The sequence below is a fragment of the Mauremys mutica genome, chromosome 1 (genome assembly GCF_020497125.1).
Source record: "Mauremys mutica isolate MM-2020 ecotype Southern chromosome 1, ASM2049712v1, whole genome shotgun sequence".
NCBI classification, from domain to species: Eukaryota; Metazoa; Chordata; order Testudines; family Geoemydidae; genus Mauremys; species Mauremys mutica.
This window is the reverse complement of record NC_059072.1, coordinates 257,977,746-257,998,835: the sequence shown is the minus strand read 5'-3', so window position 1 is coordinate 257,998,835 and position 21,090 is coordinate 257,977,746. Positions and strand designations below refer to the sequence as shown.

Genomic DNA, 21,090 nt, shown 5'->3' with positions numbered 1-21,090 from the left:
CTTTAAAATAATACACTGCTTTTGTATTATTCACAGCTGCACATAGCCTGTGCAAATGGGTACAAGGATGTGGCATCTCTGATACTGGATCATGGTGCTGATGTCAATGTTGTGGATAATCAGTACTGGACCCCTCTGCATTTGGCTGCAAAATATGGACAGGTAAAGTTCGATTTTTCTCCTTTTCAGTGTATGTTGTAGCCTCCTTTTTCAGTAGTGAGCATTTTTAAATGGGAATATTTTAAGCTGTGTCTGGAGTGTGGGGGCGGGAGGGGAGCGGGAAGGTGCAGAGGTATGGCCAGACAGAATATGGTTTGAAATATAGCTAGAAAACCACATTTCTTTTCTATATTTTATGCCCAGTTCCAACACTGGAGAGAGCCATGCTCTTACATACATAATTCAGGAGTTAGACGTATTTACATTTCTAATTGTTATTTTTATAAAGTTTATTCAATAACTATAAATAAAAATCCATGTGGCCTACTGGGAGTCAGAAACTTCTTAATTCTGATCCTGATTCCGACACTGACTCATTGTGTGACTATCAGCAAAGACATTTAGACCAAATTTTCAAAAGTGTCAACTAGAATTAGAAGCTCAACCTTTGGACACCTAGGTGTCTCTCTGTTTGGGCACTTGACATTCTTGGATACTTTTGAAACTTGTTTCCTCGGCTACCCCACCTGTAAAATGGAAATAATGCTACGTGCATGTGATATGGTAATACTGTGAGGATTGATAAAGAAATATATGTACAAGAAACTGAAAATATAAAGCACTTTATAAAAGCTAAGAAAAGAAGTTATGAGTATTTTATTACTAAAAATCAATGGAGATAATTCAGTGCATCAAGTATAGTTCAACCTCTATCCAGTCTTTGATAGAAGCAGAAAACTCTTTTTTTCTGTTTCAGTGATATGGATATGTCGATTATTTATATGTACTTACACCGCTAAGCTCATGAGTGATGAAATATGAGATATGAAAGGTAGACAGTTGACTCTTTAGGACATGACTGTTTACAATGGGTTCAATTTATTTAAAAAAACATTATTCTAATTTCTAGGCTAGGAAAGACTATGATGCTTATTTCATTTAAAAAAGCCCTTTCTGTTACAGTATTCTTCACATTCTGGACTAGATTTTCAGATTGTGTTTTAAGCACCTAACCAGTTCCAAAAAATTACAAAGACAGGATTATTTTTGTAAATGCAATTCAGGTACTTATCACAAATATATAAAAGAGTTGATCTGACAGATTGTGCACCTATGTTAATGCCCCCACTTGCTATATAATCTATCTTCAAGTTTCCAGAAACATTCAGAGAGAAGATTTATTATACAAAATTACACATTGATTAAAGTTTTGTTGCTTATTAACTTACAGCGCATGTCCCCTTACTGTTTGTGTTCTCATTTTCACAATGTAAATGGCTTCTAACATCTCCTTTTCCCTCTTTGTTCAAACAAATAATATCCTTTGTGGCAAGAAGCAAATTAGTAGTCAGGTAAAACAGTGAACTTGAGACTAATTAATTCTTCAATTTAAAATATTAACCTTTACTTCTGAGATATATTATACTTGTAACTCTGTGACCATATGTATTAGTAGTTGGATAGTTTTTTCCAATACTTAGGTTCAAAGATCATTGGGATTTATGTGCATAGGGTTGCACTATATTTGAATATTTTTGAAAGGGTAAATTCATAGCCAAATTTCCTCTCTCAAAATAAGTCATTTTTCACCTGAACAAGTATTTGTTTGTAAATGGGGCATGAATGAGGATTTTGTGTGATAACTGTGATTTGTCTCATTTTATATTGTTTTCTGTTTTCTGATGCCTTAATTTGCTGGGGGGGGGGGGAAATTAATGGATATTGTGCAGAAAAAACAATGAGAACACTTTCTGAAGAACGAACTCTGCAGTCCAAGTGCAGATCACCGAAAGTCATCACCTTACTGCAAATGGTGGGAATCTGCTACAGGGAGAAGGAGCTAGTTGTGGGAAACCCACATGTTTACTACACAGCAGTGCTCTGCAGAGGCTCCCTGTAGATGAGTTGGGTGGGCATGTCCTTTGGATCTATGTGGTGGCATACACAGCAGCATTGCACAGGGTATTGAGAGCATTGCACAGCAGCTATGATGGCTACTGCATCCCTGGGTTCATCTACACTGCCTTCTAAAACCCGTAGCGGCAAATCTTGGAGACCGGGTCTACAGACTTGGGCTTGCAGGGCTCACTCTATGGTGCTAGAAACAGCTGTGTAGACATTCAGGTTCTGTCTGGAGCTTGGGCTCTGAAGCCCGAGGAAGGAAGTGGGCTTCATTCAGAGCCCAGCTCCACTTCCTCCCCACAGCCTCGGGTGGAGAATTCTATCCTGTATAGGCCACTGCAGCTCACAGCCCATTTGTTTGGGCTGTGTACAGTGGAGAGCGTTTAGTTCTAAACATATGCTCAAATACATCTCAGAGAAATTTAATTTATAGGCACTGGAAAGAAAAGAAATGCAAACATAATGGTTTTCCAGAATTTCTTAAACTGGGGAATAAATTATCTGACTTTAAGAACACACAATTTGCAGCTCTAGCTTTTTGCAAGGCCTCCAATCCTCTCACATATAACTCCAAAGGAATTATTATGATTTATTGTGGTAGTACCCAGAAGTCTCACCCCATTATACCAAGTACTGTATGAACATATGACAAAAAATGGTCCCTGTCCCCAGATATCTGTGAACAACAGCAAATGAGGAATTCTGCACTGACACTCACTGCCATTAACAAATAAAGCACATTCACTTTTCCCATGCATAGTTAATGAACAATACAACTTTGAATATATTATCTTATTAACACCATGGATAACTTACCATTTTGACTTAACAGATAACAATGACCCAGTGTGGGTTCTGTTCGTAAGAGGTTACAAGCAAATCATCTTTAAATTGCTTTGTCAAGAAAGTCTCATTAGATGTGGAGGAAAATATTTCCCCCAATGGATATGCAATCAGGGGTGGTGTTTTTTTTTAAATCATTCTTATAATGATATTTTGAAACAGCTTTTACCCTCAGTATGAATTTATATGCATCTGATATTTCAGATCTGTACTGAGTGCTTTACTATAAATGTGGTTTTTCCTCTGTGTAATGTGATGCTTTATGAGTATTGATGACATTTTGAGAAATATATCAGTTTAAGGACAACCCCACTTAAAATACCTTCCATGATTAATACGCCTCAACTGCAAATAATTTTGAGGGGAAATTAGTTTATGATTAGCAATAAAATGTATTAATAGCATTTCCTGGAATGAGCTGAATAAATGTTCTAATGTAATCTTTACAACTCCACCCTCTTGGAATGGGCTCTGTAATACATGTTAGCAGTGGTTTTGTTTAAAAGTCTCACTTAGAAAACTCATGTGAGTGATAAATCTCTGTGTGTGAGCAGCATTGCTTTTTTATGATCTGTACACAAACACATTTGGTTCTGGCTTGATACATGTTTATTACCATTTGTGTTTACAATGAGAATAGCAATATCATGCCAGGGGGTGATAAACTAATTTTATAGCAGCCTAGAATCTAAATGGATGAGCCAGTTCAATTTAGACACGAGAAAAACAAAAACCTTGAAATATGGTAGTGTAGTCATAACATGCATAGTTAATCCTTGAATGTGCACATAGAAGTTCTCAATGTTCTCTGTTTATGATTCTCTCATCTTTTGAAAAATATTTGCATAACTCAATCTGAATTTTACCTATATTAGACTAACATAGACCTGTTACCTTGGAAATTCTTCTTAAGGGCTTCTTTCCATTGTGCTTTCTGGGAACATATCAGAATGGACAGATGGGCCTTCTAGTTCCGTATCCTGTCTTTGATAATGACAGTGATGGATGCTTCAGAAGAAAACCTTAAACCTTCACAAAACATCTAATTTTACAGTACCCTACCATGACCCCATCCAATCATAATGTCACATTGATTGACAGCCTGTCAAATTCTGTCCTTGCTGTTGTGCTTACAAATGCTATTCTTATTCATAAAACAATTTAATATTTCTTTGAATCCTACTAGCTGTTTAATTCCATAATGTGCTGCAGCAATGAGTTCCACAAGTTAACTGAACATTTTATTTAAAAATATTTTTTATTTTTAAATATGTAGATTTTTAATTTCATTTTCACCTTGCATTATGGATTAGGGTAACTTGGAGGGCTCTATTCTCTCATTCATTACTTTTTTCAATCTCTATATAATCTTTTCCAAACCTATTCTGTTTTTGTTTTTTAGATCCAGTGACCTAAATTTAATTGCATGTTCAAAATTAGGAAACACTGTCAATTGATATAATATTTGAATATATCCTGAATTATTTTCTATGTCTCAATTCACATTTTGGACCACTATATTCTAATCTTATTATATCTTCATTATGCTGTTCACAAAGCCCTAAATATTTTTTTCCTGGCAAGATAGAATTGAATAATTCAGGACTAGAGCTCTGTATGGGAATCCTGCAGTTTTCTCCACAGTGGTGTTTGTGAACTGAATGCTGTAGGATGGTTCAAGAGAGACTGGCAGTAAACCAGCCCCTATGTATTGTTGCCTTCTTCAGAAAAGTGAAATGATCTCCACTCCTTCACCCCTCTGCTGCCTCCTGGTCTATTAATCCTGTCCCTTTTGTGGCGTGCCACCTAGCTCCTGTCCCATCTTCTATCTTTGAAGATGCCAGGTAAAATGATTAAGAGAACCACTAGCCCCAAACTACTGCTAATAGCATTTGATGGACCTATCCTCCATGATTTTATCTAGTCCTTTTTAAAACCCTGTTATAATCTTGGCCTTCACAACATCCTCTGGCAAAAAGTTTCACAGGTTGACTGTGCGGTATGTGAAGAAATACTTGCTTTTGTTTGTTTAAAACCTGCTGCCTATTAATTTCATTTGGTGACCCCTAGTTCTTGTGTTATGAGGAGTAAATAACACTTCCTTTTATTCACCTTCTTCACACCAGTCATGATTTTATATACCTCTGTCATATCCCCCTTTAGTCATCTCTTTTCCAAGATGAAAAGTCACAGTCTTATTAATCTCTCCTCATATGGAAACTGTTCCATATCCCTAATCATTTTTGTTGTCCTTTTCTATAGCGTTTCCAATTCCAATATAACTTTTTTGAGAGGGGGCAACGTCATCTGCATGCAGTATTCAAGATGTGGGCGTACCATGGATTCATATAGAGGCAATGTGATATTCTCTGTCTTATTATCTACCCCTTTTCTGCCATGCTGTTGCTTAATTACCTAGTTTTTTAATATGGCTGCAGAGGATCAGAGAAGGTGTGGAAGTGGGGGGAAACATAAAGTGGGTCAACGAAAGACAGAGTCAGATCCACATTAACAACCTTAAAAACTTACAGGTCTCTAGATATAAAAGTGCTTAAAGTTTTCCATGTGCATTGAAGATTCTCCTCATCCCCTCTATTCTCCTCCACCTTTCACTAACCCCCATCTTACCCAAGTATAACTCCCCACACTGCTCTCATATCTCCTGTAGATTTGTCATTAGGATCAGGAGCCTTGATTTTGTGACAGAGAGTCCTGTGGCACCTTATAACTAACATGTGTCTGACGAAGTGGGTATTCACCCATGAAAGCTCATGCTCCAATACATCTATTAGTCTATAAGGTGCCACAGGACTCTTTGTTGCTTTTTACAGATCCAGACTAACAAAACTACTCCTCTGATACTTGATTTTGTGAGACTCATATGACCTATTGGAGCATAGGACTCCTGCCCTGCAGACCCTACAAGCCAACCCTCTTTAAACTTTTGACCCTCGCTCAAAAAACAAACAAAACAAACAGTAGGGTGAAAAATCCTGTAATTTATTTTGACCCTGGCATGTATTTTTGCAAGGTTTAAGGAGAACAAATGTATAGATTGTGTAGGTAGGGTGATGTGATAATGAATAATGAAGGGTTAAAAAGTAGAAAAAACTGGATGGTTAGTTCCCTTCCAGACTTTTTTTGAAGATAGTATTTTTGTAAAGGATGTATTATATTGTTTCAGGGTAATAACTGGTCTCTACTCAAGTATGTTTTCAACCATAACTCTTTTTTTAAACAAAGTCTTATGTTTAGGCATATCATATAACATGCCAGATGGGAGTGAAAAAGCAATCTCTGTTACTTCTACAGCCTTAATAAAATAGAGACTGTGTTAGTTAACCATACTTTAAAAGAAAAGAAAAGAAAAGAAATCATCATGTGGTTTAAAATTTAAAATGAGCAAATTGCATGAGCTGCTGTATGTGAAGAAGTTTACAGTGATTAAAGATTAAAAAGACCATGAACCTCATTAAAAATCTTGAGCTGAAAATGGATGAACGCTGCTAGATTACAAAAAAAGGCTTTGAAGCTAGTATCTTATCACTATAACATCAGAACTAAAGCATATGAAAAACATGGAAGCGAAGTATTAACCCACTTGCATTAAAGGTATAAAACTCTCCATAGCTGATCTATAATCTCAGATTCTCTATATCGCATGAGCTTCCTGTTACTGCAAAAGAAATGTCATTAGAGTCTGAATAAGACCTTCTGTTGATATTGCCTAATCTATGTATAATAGAGGGTTCTCTGAATGTGTAGAACGGGTTGGCAACCTTTCGGAAGTGCTGTGCCGAGTCTTCATTTATTCACTCTAATTTAAGGTTTCGGGTGCCGGTAATATATTTTAACATTTTAGAAGGTCTCTTTCTATAAATCTATAATATATAACTAAACTATAGTTGTATGTAAAATAAATAAGGTTTTAAAAATGTTTAAGAAGCTTCATTTAAAATTAAATTAAAATGCAAAGCCCTCCGGATCAGTGGCCAGGACCCCGGCAGTGTGAGTGCCACTGAAAATCAGCTTGTGTGCCGTGTTCGGCACACGTGCCATAGGTTGCCTACCCCTGGTGTAGAACAAAGCAAAATTTAAATACTATTAAACTCCAAAAGGTGAATGCACAAAGAAGAGTTACTGTATACAGTGGCATTTCCATACAGTGGTACCAAAATCCTAACAAGCCAGATTGTTGGCAATGTTTCATGAAACCATCCTCAAACAGTTTACAGTAAAAGCTGTCAGCAGATGCTATTTTTGGTTGCCAAGTTTCAGTCAGGATACAGGAACAGTGAGGTATGGTGTAATGCATGCCAACAGGTCTAATGTGCCCACCTGTTGCGTGTGGCTTAGAATCTATGGCACAGAGAACTTTTATTCACCTTGCTTAGAAGTAAAGGAAATGATAAAATAGTATATGCACACTTGATGAAGCAAGAGTTAATAGCTTTAACTAGTATCACTATTAGCAAAACCAAACATGTGTGTTGCATATAACTTCCAGAGAAGAAATATCAGACACTGGTAAGTCCATACATACCTGAAGAACGTCTGATGTTCTTATGGAAAAATAGTGTAAAATATATTATAGTCACTGCTAAACATACTACATAAAATGGATTAAAACAGTGCTTGTCCAAATATTAAAAAACAAGAGAGAAAGGTAACCACATGGGTACGTCAGTCTGTCAGTGGGTGTATATACAGTATGTGTGGAGCTGCTGTCACTTTTACATAGGAATATAGGAATAAAAGTCATCCACTGCCTTGGACAGATCAGGATGTTGCAAATAGCAACAAACTCCAGTTACTGCAGTATTGCCAGTCCCACACATTCAAAAATTATGAGTCAGGCCCTAAAAAAATCATGAAATTTAATAAATAAATAAATAAAATTAAATAAATATGGGGTTTTTTATTGGTCTTTTTATTTATTTGACCTCTTACTTCTGAGCCTCTAGGGTTCATATTTTCAAGCTTTTCCCTGCAACCATCATGGCTGGAAAGATACTTATTTTTGAAAATGCAAGCTGAGATTCTCACATAATCATGAAACTCCAGAAGCTGAGGCTCACCAAATATCAGAAACTCATAATAAAGCTGTGAAAGTTGGCAACACTTCTATGAAGTTAAATTAGAATAATACAGTTGTTAAATAGAAGTTCTCCATACTTTACTGAGAACACCATTCAAAGTGCACTTGCAAGCGTGCTTTATAAGAAGAAAGCTTGAAAACTTTGTATGGCTTTGTAACTTGTCTAGCTCCTCTCTTTTAGGGAATTCCTAATTTTGTACTACGTGTATCTTTTTCAAAAGTTTACTATGAAATAGCAGTCCATTAAACACTTCCCCCCACCTCTGTGTGTATTCACTATACACATTTCCCTGGGTTAAATATTGATTCCTGTATATTTGCACCTAAATATCTTTTTGATTAATTTTCATTAATTAGCTTAATTGCATAAATTGAACTGCTGCTTAGTCCCGTCAAATTCAACATTTCTTTTAGGCCACAACAGGGAATATATCGCTTTCACTGACTTCTGATAGTACAGATTGTTGTACTACCTGTTCATGTTTACTTTTGGTATGAATACTGATTTATCATCCTACTCCACTGTGAAGTGTAGTTTCATTCTATTTGGTTTAACTCCATGCTAACCTCCATATTGAAATAAATGTACACTGATCATTAAATTATCATATTTCAACATTGTAACAACAGACCTGACAGTTTAAAAAAAGAAAGAAAAAAGAGGGGCAAATATACTCAGTTTCATACCGCCACTAGCTTGCATATCAAGGCAGAGTTTCCCCCAAATTCAATTTCAGAGCTTCTGCAAACACATTCCAAGATATTTTTCACTGAATTGAACCCAAGGGGGTAGGAATTGTTCAGTATTTCAAACTGAATAGAGTATAGTTACTCAGAGAATATATATTTTCCTTGTCAAGCAGTTGGAATCTTTCATTTATGGTCAGGAAATCTAGAGAATGTTTTATCCAGGTATAAATCACACTCTTCCCTTTGGTCTCTCTTTTCAGCAAACATGATGATCCTGAGAAACAGTGTCAGCATTTCCTTTCAGATTGTATTCTATTGATTTCCCTCAAGCCAGAGAACCACTGTTGGGTTTCTGTGTTCATTCTCTCTCTCTCTCTCTCTCCTTTTTTCAGAAGATTTCAATACATCTTTCAAATGCTAATTGTAGACACACAATGCTAAGACAGGCAGAGAGGGTTTAACACAAAACAAGATGACATTGAAACAGACATACACTTTTATGCATTAAATTCAGACTATGTGCAGGCACAGTTTTTAAGAAATAATTCAAGGCTTTCAACTAAATATGTTAATTTGTGTGACATTAAGTTAATGCATTATACATTGCTGTTTGACCATCACAGCACCTCACTGATCAATATAAGTGAGCTGTCCTTGATATACTTGATGTAATAACTCTCATTTCAACATAGATATTAATTACACACACACACAAAGTTAAAGAACATTATGGAATCAAGCACTCTTTGGACTATGTATTATGATACAGTCTTTAATTACATGATCACATACTACTTTTCCCACAGGATATCCAGCTTCATTCAAAGCACAGAATAGATGTTCACTTAATGAGCAGCTTTTCAATATTTTGTTTTTTCCTTACTGTTCAATGGGCAGTCCCACATTTAATTTACTGCATGCTATTCAACCCTGCTCCAATGATCTTTTTTTTCCTCATGGGCTTTTCTATAGAGCTCACCACTGTAGTATCTAAGTACTTCACAGACTTTAACGAATTTATTTTCACAAAACCACGTGAGGTGAGGGGGTGATGATATCCCCATTTTGCACCTGGGGATCTGAAGCACAGAACAATTAAGGTCAAAAGTGTTCACTAATTTTGGGTCCCCACTTTGAGACACCTAGAACCTGAGTTTTCAGAGTACCTAGCATTGTACAGCACAATATGTATTCAAGAATTCAAATGAACTTGGAAGAAACTTGAAGCAGGGAACCAGAAGGAGAGGAGTAGGGGGAAATGGGTTTAACAGGGAGAATATATGGATTTGGACAGGGATCAGGAGTGAGGAAGGGAAGGATTTGATAGTTGGGAAGATATGTAAATTAGGTAATGCATAGCCATTGAATATGCAAGCTAGTATATTGTATAATTTGCATAAAATCTGCAGTTTTCTGAAATTACAGCTTTAACTCCAATGGACAATGGACAAGCCTGAATCAGGGGGGAGAGTTGGAGAGTTTTGTGCTGGAAGGTGCTGATGGCAGATGTCAGCTGGTTCTTTGATTTATAGACAATTGACCTGGTTGAAGTTGCTGGATCTGTAACCAGATGCCAGGGGCTCTGTGTGTCCTCCATTTATTTTTCCCTTCCGGTGTTCCAGTTTTCACCAGATCAATGGGTTTCTATCCACTGATGTCTAGAGTATTCCTTAAAATTTTTGGAATTGATCAGAAGCAGAGTTCAAAAATTATTGCTCTACACCCAAACAGAGAAACAGAGAAATGCCATCAAGTTGAGTGTAGGGCTTTGCTTTGTTCTGCCGATTAACTTTGATGACAGAAAAAGTAGTCTTTTCTATAAAATAAAAAAGTATTAGTGCATCAGTGGCCTCACTGAAAAGAAATTTAAGGAAATTAACTTGACATTTAGAAGAAGCACCTTAATAATTATAGCGATGCCAGATCACTCCCTAATTAAATTAATGTAGGCTGTGGAAATGGAAAGTGGTGCTTTCTTCCACTGATCACTTCATCAAACCAAGAAAGGCCTGATACCATAGCATTTAAAGCATCAATGGAAAATATAGCTTGTTTGTTGTTTCTTCAAGGACAAGTTGATTTAGATATGATTCACTATTACTCTATTTCAAATAACAATGATCATCTATCACCCATATCACTACATCGGTTGTTGCTGTTTCTTTTTAAATGTCAGTCTAAGGACTGGATGTCTCTTGGGATGCTTGCCTTGGACAATAAAAATAGACTAGCCAGTTTCATTGTGAGGATTCAAGAGCGTAAGAATTGCTTATCCAGTTTCAACCAGTAGTCCACCTAGTTCTGTATCCTGTCTCTAAGGGCTTGTCTACACTTAAAACTCTACAGCAGCACAGTTGTAACACTTCAGTGTAGACATTACCTGCACCAACAGAAGGGGTTCTCCCATTGGTGTAGTTAATCCATCTCCTGAGAGGCAGTAGTTAGGTTGATGGAAGAATTCTTCTATCATTTTAGTGCAGTCACATGGGAATTTAGATTGGCTTAACACCCCTGAGTGACATAGTTATGCCGACCTAATTTTCTAGTGTCAACTAGGCCTAAGAGAGGCTAGAGCCAGATGCATCAAAGGAAAGGTGCCAGAAATTCTGTGCTGCATAATTATGGAATAACCAACTCATAGGAGTTTTTTTTTAGTCCCGGCAATTCGGTGGTTGGTTTATCATTATGTAAACACGTATTCAAGTACTAGAACCATACTATAATATTTGGATTGCAAGTACTATAGGGAAATATTTATTTCCAATTACCAATTAAAATTAAATATGTATTTTAATGTATTATGTTTTCCAAATGTTTCCCAACTTTTACATGCAATTCAGGCCCAAAGTATTGTAAATGACAGTAGCCCTTTGATATCTCTATCTGGACTTACAGGGATCTTGGAATGAAACTGTTCATAAGCATTATACTGGGTTTTCAATATTATTTCTTTAATAGTTTTGTCTTCTAAGTTAAATATCAATACTACTGTGCTGACAGGATTTAAAATCACAGATAAGAATGATTTGTTTTTCAGTTACATTCATATAAAATGCCTATAGTTATTCTCAGATCTTGTCAGATATTTTATAATTGTGGTTTTTTGTTCACTATGCAGCTGATTAAAATGTATCATTTGAAGAATATTTCTACACTTTTCCTATGCTGTGTTTATCCCTGCCTCATCCTGAGAAGCTGATTATTTCCCTTATCACTCCTGAATTAAATTCTTTTAATGCTTTACTTACTGATTTGTGAAGCAGGCTAATTACTAAACTGTACAAGATTCTGCTGCCTAGGTATTTTTTCATGCAGGTTAAGCACAAGTATACTTCAGTGCCATCACTGCACGAGTCACGTTTAGCATACAGAATGTATTTAAAGATGTTGTTGTTAACCTGTGCGGCTTTTCACCACCAAAGATATAAATATATTTGAAGTAATTGTTTCAACTAGAGTCAATCACACTGATTACTGTGTTCTCGTATAATAGAATGTAATTTTATATGCCACTTTGGGCTGGCTACAAACACAATTTATATCGTTGTCTGTGCTGAGCTGGCCTGATTGCTGGTGTATGTCACTGAGTTGAGTTATAGGATAAAAATGGGGTGCAGTGGACCTAGAAACTTTTTCGAATAATATAAAACAATATTTTTTTTCTTACTTGAGTAGAAGGCTAACGGCATTTTGGGCTGTATAAGTAGGGGCATTGCCAGCAGATCGAGGGACGTTATCATTCCCCTCCATTCGACATTGGTGAGGCCTCATCTGGAGTACTGTGTCCAGTTTTGGGCCCCACACTACAAGAAGGACGTGGAAAAATTGGAAAGAGTCCAGCGGAGGGCAACAAAAATGATTAGGGGGCTGGAGCACATGACTTATGAGGAGAGGCTGAGGGAACTGGGATTGTTTAGTCTGCAGAAGAGAAGAATGAGGGGGGATTTGATAGCTTCTTTCAACTACCTGAAAGGGGGTTCCAAAGAGGATGGATCTAGGCTGTTCTCAGTGGTACCTGATGACAGAACAAGGAGTAATGGTCTCAAGTTGCAGTGGGGGAGGTTTAGGTTGGATATTAGGAAAAACTTTTTCACTCAAAGAGTGGTGAAGCACTGGAATGGGTTACCTAGGGAGATGGTGAAATCTCCTTCCTTAGAGGTTTTTAAAGCCAGGCTTGACAAAGCCCTGGCTGGGATGATTTAGTTGGGAATTGGTCCTGCTTTGAGCAGGGGGCTGGACTAGATGACCTCCTGAGGTCCCTTCGAACCTGATATTCTATGATTCTATGATAGTTTTAAAGTTAGGACCTACAAAATCTGGGTTTAATCACAGTGCTGCCGCAAACTTCCTGTATGACCATGGGCAGGTAATTTAAATTCTGTGCCACAATTCTTCATCTTTAAAATAGGGATAATAGTACTTTCTTTCTCCCATATTTTGTCTGACTGGTCTACTTAGATTAGACTGTAAACTAATTGGGAATATATAGGCCCGAATTGAGGCCCCAATTTCATTTGGGAAGTTAGATGCTATTGTAATATGAATACTAATAATAGACCTCTTCTTAATCATTCTGTATATGACTTATCTATGCTGTGGTTTTATTTAATATTATACAGGCATGAAATGGACTGCAGCAGTCCTGTAAAATGTCAAAAATGTTTCTGTGGGAGTTTAGCCAGCAAAGGACATGAGAACAGATCTGACTTACTTAAAAAAAAGTTGGGGGGGGGACCAGCAGTGCTTCCAAAGTGTTCTAAGGGCTTGCCTGTATGGAGAATTAGTGTGCGTTAAGTAGAGGTATAAACCTACAGTGTACTAGCCTGCCGTTCATGCAGGGTATATCTACACAGGGATAAAAATACCTGGGGCTGCCCTGGGTCAGTTCACGCGAGCTTGCAGGGCTTGTGCTTGGGGGCTGAAAAATTGCTTTGTAGACATTTGGGCTCAGGCTGTAGACTGAGGGTGGAGGGTCCTAGAGCTCAGGCTCCAGCTCAAGCCTGAACATCAACATAGCAATTTTTAGCTCCACAACCTGAGCGCTGGGAGCCTGAGTCAGCTGACCCAGGCCAGCTGTGACCATGTCACGGGGATTTTATTAAGTCCATGTAGAAGTACCCTAACCCTAGTTCACCATGTGGATCCTGCTACTGCATGCTACAAGTTCTGTAGTTGGCTTTGACTTACTGTTGTTTCAGACTAAGCATAGCAGTTGAAAGCATAGCACACAAAGGGCTTGTCTACACTACCACTGTTGTCAGTATAACTTACGTCACTCAGGGGTGTGAGAAAAACACCCTCCCCGAGCAACATAAGTAACACTGACAGAAGCCTGGCGTGTACAGCGCTATATCAGCAGGAGAGCTTCTCCTGACGACATAGCTACCGCCACTCATGGAGCAGGTTTTATGTTGATGGGAGAGCTCTCTCCCGTTGGCATAGAGCAGCTACATGAGCCATCTTATGTCGGCACAGCTGCATTACTACAGCTGTGCCACTGTAAGCTCGCTAGTCTAGACATGCTCTAAGCCACACTCAGTGACTTTCACTGTTCTATAGCAGTATCCAGCATCCAGTGAGTTACTGTGCAGCAAGCTGGTTTTGCTGGAGATTTACAACTTAGATTGTAATTGCCGGCACAGTAATTCAATGAATAGACAAGCCCCAAATATTTATATTCAGTAATTTAGAAAAAAAATTATCCACTCAGATCTACAACATGGATCTAGACTCAGATATTCTGATCTCCCTCTATGTACATATCATTGTACATTGATATAATTGCTATTATCTTTCATGCATGTAGTGAGAGCTTATTATTAAAAGAATAAATCTGACATTTAACATTTATAATATTTAACAAAGCAGTGGTTAAAAACTGTGGAGACTGAAAACTGATATTATTGAGAGGTTTGCATATAAAGTGAAATTTATTTACCAATATCAAGGCTCTCAGCAGAGCAGAAAACCCATTGTTCCTCTGTACCCTGCAGAGCAATGGGTGATTTTGTTCACAGTCTGTGTACTAGAAGTGAGATTTGTGCTAGCTGTACATTAACTAACGTGAAATGAGGGGTTGAGGGTAGACCAGGGGAAAAGGTTCGGAGGTGTAGCGACTGGATCCACATTGATATTCAGATTCAGTAGCCAAATGGCCACAATGGGATGCACAAGGATTGTGGCACTTGTTCCTGTCCAGGGACTGGAGTGGTGGTTGTGAAGGTTGTCATAGGACTACCCAGTGTTCTGACTGCTGATTGAGGAATGTATTTTGTTTCACTTACACTCAAGTGTAATTCACCTGTATAGGTGCATGTGTGTGTGTTTCCCTTATGTAAGATTGCAATTATTCAGTAAGAGAAGAATGTATATTAACAAGTTTCAAATTTGGTGTGTTCTGGACAAATGAAAAACTGACTGAATTTGCCAACAAAAGCAAATGAAACAACCCTGTCTGTTACTTCCCCCCAGGAACTGTGGGCTGGAGGGGAGAGTTAATTCCCTTGAGGAACTTCATACTTTTTACAAGTGTAAGTTTAAAAATAATTTAAAAATAATAAGCACACAACCATTCCTTATGAAGATATTCTTTTCACATATAGTATTTGGCACAACCACGTTAGGAAAAACAAGGGTTAAAATTATTTCATTTGCTAAGGATAGATCCACAGTTATCTGTCTTTTTGTCTGTAGGATCTATAATGTATCATTAGATATTACAATTCATGTTACATTAATTATCTCTACTTTAGTCATAGTCTCCATAGAATTGACATACCTGCAGAAGGAGGCATTTTCAGAAGACTGTGTCTTTCCTAGGATTGGCATACTGTAGCTATTGTAGAAATTCATTCCTGTGTGGATGCAGCCCTATTCTATGAAGAGATATGCCAGCTGGATTTTAACCTCCTGCTTCTAAAGCATGTGAACGAAATTAGTTTCAAACCAAAGCAGCCAGGCATTCGCTATCCAGGAGCAGGAGTTATAAAGTAATTGAAATTAGCAGTGACCTGAATAACTTAGCCTGAGTGATGTGCCTCAAGGATTTCCAGCTGGAATTATTTCAAAAGCAAGAAGCACTGACATTACAGCATGGCCCAAGCCCAAAACTTATTCTAACCCCAGAAGCTGCCTATTCTTCCTGAATTGAAAGAGAATAAAATAAATGTTTTAGTACTACCACTACTTCTTTCTAGAATCACTGTTAAAGAGATTATGCAATTGCTGCTGATTTAGTCTGCTCAGTGACTAAGCAGGGTAGATGTCATTTGTAATGGAAAAGCGCACAAAGATTTGTTAGGGGTTCTAACTCATGAGCAGGGCTAATTGGATTTGGAATTCACTATTACAGTTGCTGTCCCTGCTGCTACTATCAGAAAGGAAAACCAGAATTAGAAAGGGGAGGAGCTTGAAGTAGTTTTAGAAAGAAATTATTTTAGCAGTATTCCATAAACAATACTTGCCTGCTTTGTATGAATAGACACTATATTTTACCTTTGCATTTATCAAGTAATTCTCCATTCTTCTATTTTTTTATTAACTTGTTTGTGTCTTCCTAGTATTTGTATTATTTCTTTTGGAACAATTTCCCTATCACTCTCCTTTTTTGCCATCAAACTGCTCCTTCCATGACAAGTTGCAGCTATGCTACTAGCCTTCCGCCGGCATCCCATCCAGGTCTCATTTTTCTTTAGATCTTTTCTTAGTTTGATCTAAAGCCGGGATTCTCAAACTGGGGGTTGTGACCCCTCAGGCAGTCACAAGGTGGTTACATGGGGGTCACAAGCTATTAGCTCCGTGGGGCTGACAGTTCCCAGCCCTCATTAAATTAAATTACCCCTCCCATTTTTAATGTATAAGATGGGGTCACACTCAGAGACTTGCTATGTGAAAGGGGTCACTAATTCAAAAAGTTTGGAAAGTCTAAGGAATCTTTTATTTTCTGTCTGATCTACCTTTGTTCATTTAGTCCTCAATTGCCTGGTTGTGTTTACTTTGTAAGCATTGTGCCTTTTACCATATATTCCAAGCTGTCCAAAAGACCTCTCTTCTTTTTTCAGCTGTGTATCCATGTGCTCTGTATATTCCCCACCCCTTCTTAGTGCCATTTCTTACTTCTTTCTTTCGAATCATTCCATTTATCAGAGTAGACAATGTACAAGCAGCATTTGCTGTACAAATATCTTAAGAGGCTACAGTACAATACAATGGCAGGAAAATCAAAAAACATTTGTTTGCGGCACTCTTGCAAGAGGAGTGGAAACATTCTTCCGTTGACAGTACGATATTGTGTCAAGATAATTTTTACTATTACTATCAAAGGGGCTGATAAACATAAGACAAACATCCCAATTTCTCTTAGCAATAAAGAACAGGTTTCCTTTTGTAGTGGCTATGATTCAGTTCCCTAGTTTGGCAGTGACAGTACAGAGTTAGTACAGAGTCAGGGTGTTTCTGCACAGGGAGTTTAATGTGAAGCTCTTTGATGTGCATCTGGTAACTCACAGTATGTACCAATAGCATGCACATGGGCTGCCTGTTCCACTTTCAGTCTGCATCATGTGAATGCACAGCAGTGGTTTATGTGAACGGAGGGAGTAGAGTTCTCAAAAGTTTTCCCATGATCATTTGGTTCATGGCTGAGCAACGTGCATCATGGGATTGTTTTCCCTGTGAATTGTGGGATGCAAAGCAGAAGCCATGTGAGTTCAATTTTTTTTTAAAGTTTCCGTCTCTGGGAGGGCTAGCACTATTTTTGAAGTGCTGACAGCATTGCACCAGAAATGCACTGCACCACTATGGTGGCAAGCATGAATAAACAAAGGCTGCTTGGGCTGTATTACAACATTCAGACCTGGACACATTCGGCATAGGCCTTTGCCTGCTGCACCACTGAGCAGATGGGGCAGGTGCAGGAGAATATTCAATGGCAGCATCCCTGGCTTCTCCAGCAGCAGGAGAACGCTGTGAAGCTGTTGCTGCAGGATGAAGATGGTGCGCTGTTGGAACAAGAGGACTGGTTCCTGGATCGGCAAACCCATATGGAATGATAGGAGAGGATAATTCTGCAGAGAACCAGCAGTGGCAAGAGAATGTCAGGCTGGGAAGGGATACCTCTTTTGAGACCTGTACAGAGCTGCCCCTAGACCGTCAGCAACAGTGTACCAACATATAGTGTCCCATTACTATAGAGAAGCGGGTTGCCATTGCCATCTGGAAGCTGGCCACCACAGAATGTTACCAGTCTGTACCCAAACAGTTCAGCATGGGCAGATCAACTATGGAGGCCATTCTTACATAGGTCTGCTGTGTCATCAATATGGTACTGTCTTACCGTGTCATAAAGCTGGGTAATTAATGCTCAGGAGATTATTGATGGCTTTGCACACATGGGAGTCCCAAACTGTATTGAGGCAGTTGGTGGAACCCATGTACCTATAATTTGCACCTGATAGGGTGCAGAATTTATAAACAGGAAGTGGTGTTTCTCCCTTGTGCTCAAAGGTTTGGTTGACCACTGCAGCGGGTTTATAGACAAAAATGCAGTTAAATAGAATTGAGTTCCAAAAGATCGTCAGATGGACCCTTCCAGACCACCTGCATTTTTGCCTGTAACCCTGCTGTGGTGGTCTGGAAGGGTCCATCTGATGATCTTTTGGAACTCAGTTCTATATAAATTAATGGAGAAAGAACCGTTTACCCCCAGGACCACAATGGACATTAAGGATTCAGTGTTTGGTCTGGTTATTCTGGGGGTCCCGCTTATCCTCTGATGCCCTGATTAATGAAGCTGTCCCAGGCCGCTGGGACAGAAAAAAGGAACATTTTAACCATCTCCAGTGTAGTTGCCTCGTGGTTGTCGAGTGTGCATCTGGCTGTTTGAAAGGCAGGTGGCTTGGCTTAGGGAATGTTTGAAAGCAGCAGAAAAAAAAAACAGCCCGACCATTATAGCTGCATGCAGTGTTCTGCACAGTATTTGTGAGACCAAGGAGGAAAACCTTTAACAATAGTGGAGAGGCTGAGGTAATTTGATCAGCCAGCAAGGCATCTCTCAGAGAATGCTAACACCTGGGGGAATATTGTCAGAGATGCCTATTGTTTGTATTTTGAGTCTTATGATTGAACATGTGTAGCTACATCCTGTTGCTAATCTGTGGAGGCATGGGGGGAGGTTGGGATAGCCCAGGGATCGGCAACCTTTAGCACGCAGCCCATCAAGGAAAGCCGCTGGTGGGCCAGAACAGTTTGTTCACCTGCAGCGTCCTCAGGTTCAGCCGATCGCAGCTCCCACTGGCCGTGGTTCGCCGTTCCAGGCCAATGGGGATTGCGGGAAGTGGCACAGGCCGAGGGATGTGCTGGCCACTCTTCCCACAGCCCCCATTGGCCTGGAACAGCGAACTGCGACCAGTGGGAGCTGCTATTGGCCGAAGCTGTGGATGCTGCAGGTAAACAAACCGTCCTGGCCTGCCAACAGCTTTCCCTGATGGGCCATGTGACAAAGGTTGCCGATCCCTGCCCTATAATGTGCAAACCAAAATCGAACAATTCCTCAGGCTTAAGTTCTGCTTTATTTCTCCTGCAGAGATGTAGAAAATGCAGAAAAAAAAATTGGGTCCTGCAGTGATTGCCAGCTAGAATGTGTGTGGCAGGGCATTTCAACCTCAGCAGGGAAAAGTACTGTTTGTAATTGGTATCTTTACTGAACACTCAATGTCTGTCTTCCTCATGTAAATTATGAACACTAGCCAAATGTCTTTTCCTCTAACCACTGTGTGTCTTTTCATTATTTAAATGTGCCGCTGGACGTGGGGAAGGGGTAGAGGCTGCAGTTGCGCCGTATGCTAGCTGCCATTTTGGGCTGGTGAATGGCACTGGGGCATGTGGTTTGTTCACTGGGCAGGACAGACAAGGAAAGAAGAAAGGAAAAAAGGCAGATGGGCAAGTGCTTTCCATGCCACAGTCCCGAAAGCTGTTGATAGCTGTGGCATTAGCATGAAACAGAGGCAAATTGACTGGACAGAGCAGCCGTCATTTTAGAAACATGTACAGGGAGGCTGAATGAGCAGCGCGAGCCATTGGATGGAGGGAGGCAAGTGGGGACTGGAAACTCAGAAGATCATCTAAAATGGCCGTGGCCCTGGGGCACCTGGCATAGAAGGTAGAAAGGCAATATAGCATTGTAATAATAAATAATAAATTGTAAAAAAATGTATTTACATGGCAAAGTTCCCTATGGGAAAATCTGCCTCTTTGACCCCGGCCTGAGTTTCTGGCTGGACTCAGGTTCAGCTGATGCAGGATAGGAATCAGGAAGCATTGCAGCAAGGTATAACAGCAGCTGGCTTTCCAGCTGGACAGCGTCAGTGTCCTGGATCCTAAAAGGATCCTAGATTTCAAGGGACTGCTCCTTTCCAGCATCTTCCTGCTCATCCTCTAGTTGGATTTGCAAGTCTTCCCTGATGTGAGGGAGAGTGCAGCCAGCAGGCTCCACATGCTGTCTTGGATGAGTTGTGCTATAATTGTGTAGGATCTAGTCCAGCTCATCGTGAAACGGACAGGTCACATGGTGCCAAATTGCTTCCTTTTGCCCCTCATTTAATCTATTTAATCCTGAGCTCCTTGCTTGTTATCTGGCACTGGTCAATATCCTGGTTGCCTCTCTCAAACATATGCCTGGCAATGTCCACAAAAAGGGCTTTATTCCAGTGACTGCCACAAGAGCTTCCCCAGTTTCATCTGTTTTAACACCCTTGTGTTGACAAGCTCTTGGTTAAATGTGTGGAATGTTTGGGTTCTGGGCCATGGCAGGTGGGAGATGTTAATCTGTCATTGCTGATGGGAATTACCTCTGCATGTGCAGAGTGTATGTATGCCTGGGATACACTGAAATTTGGAGAAGAAATCCTAGGCTTGTGGAAGAATTGTACATTGTGTGCACCTCTTAGTTTAGAAATAGCTAAGATTGGTTGGAGCAGGTGGACCATATCACTATATGGCTTCCCATGGTATGGAATTACTGACTAAAGAGATCTTTTAAATTGAATTGTAACTGTGATATTCACATAATACTTTTGTTACTTCAAAAATATTTTTGTCCTTTTCTAGACAAACCTTGTGAAACTGCTGTTGATGCATCAGGCAAACCCCAGTCTTCTCAGCTGCAATGATGAAAAGCCCTCAGGTGGGTGATGATCCATTCATGTTATTTATGTGCTAATAAATGTGATAGTCATTTATTTTTTCCTCAGCAAATGGTGCTATCCTTAACTCATCATCTGTATACTGTTGTCTTAGCCCACCATGCAAAGAGTAAGTTGTTTTGTATGGAGGCATGTGAATGCCTCAAAAGGAATTTTACTGCATAATTCCACCACAAGAACGTATCATGTAATTTCAAA

The 21,090-nt window shown here is 39.2% G+C and overlaps 1 protein-coding gene across 1 annotated transcript in view; it reads left to right on the top strand.

The window, feature by feature from the left end:
- MYO16 (myosin XVI) overlaps nt 1–21,090 on the top strand; it is a 459,803-nt gene that overhangs the window by 138,865 nt on the left and 299,848 nt on the right. Inside the window, exons 8-9 of the mRNA XM_045008050.1 lie at nt 37–162; nt 20,798–20,873. Of these exons, the coding sequence (XP_044863985.1) occupies nt 37–162; nt 20,798–20,873 (202 nt within the window). The remainder of the gene's footprint in view (nt 1–36; nt 163–20,797; nt 20,874–21,090) is intronic.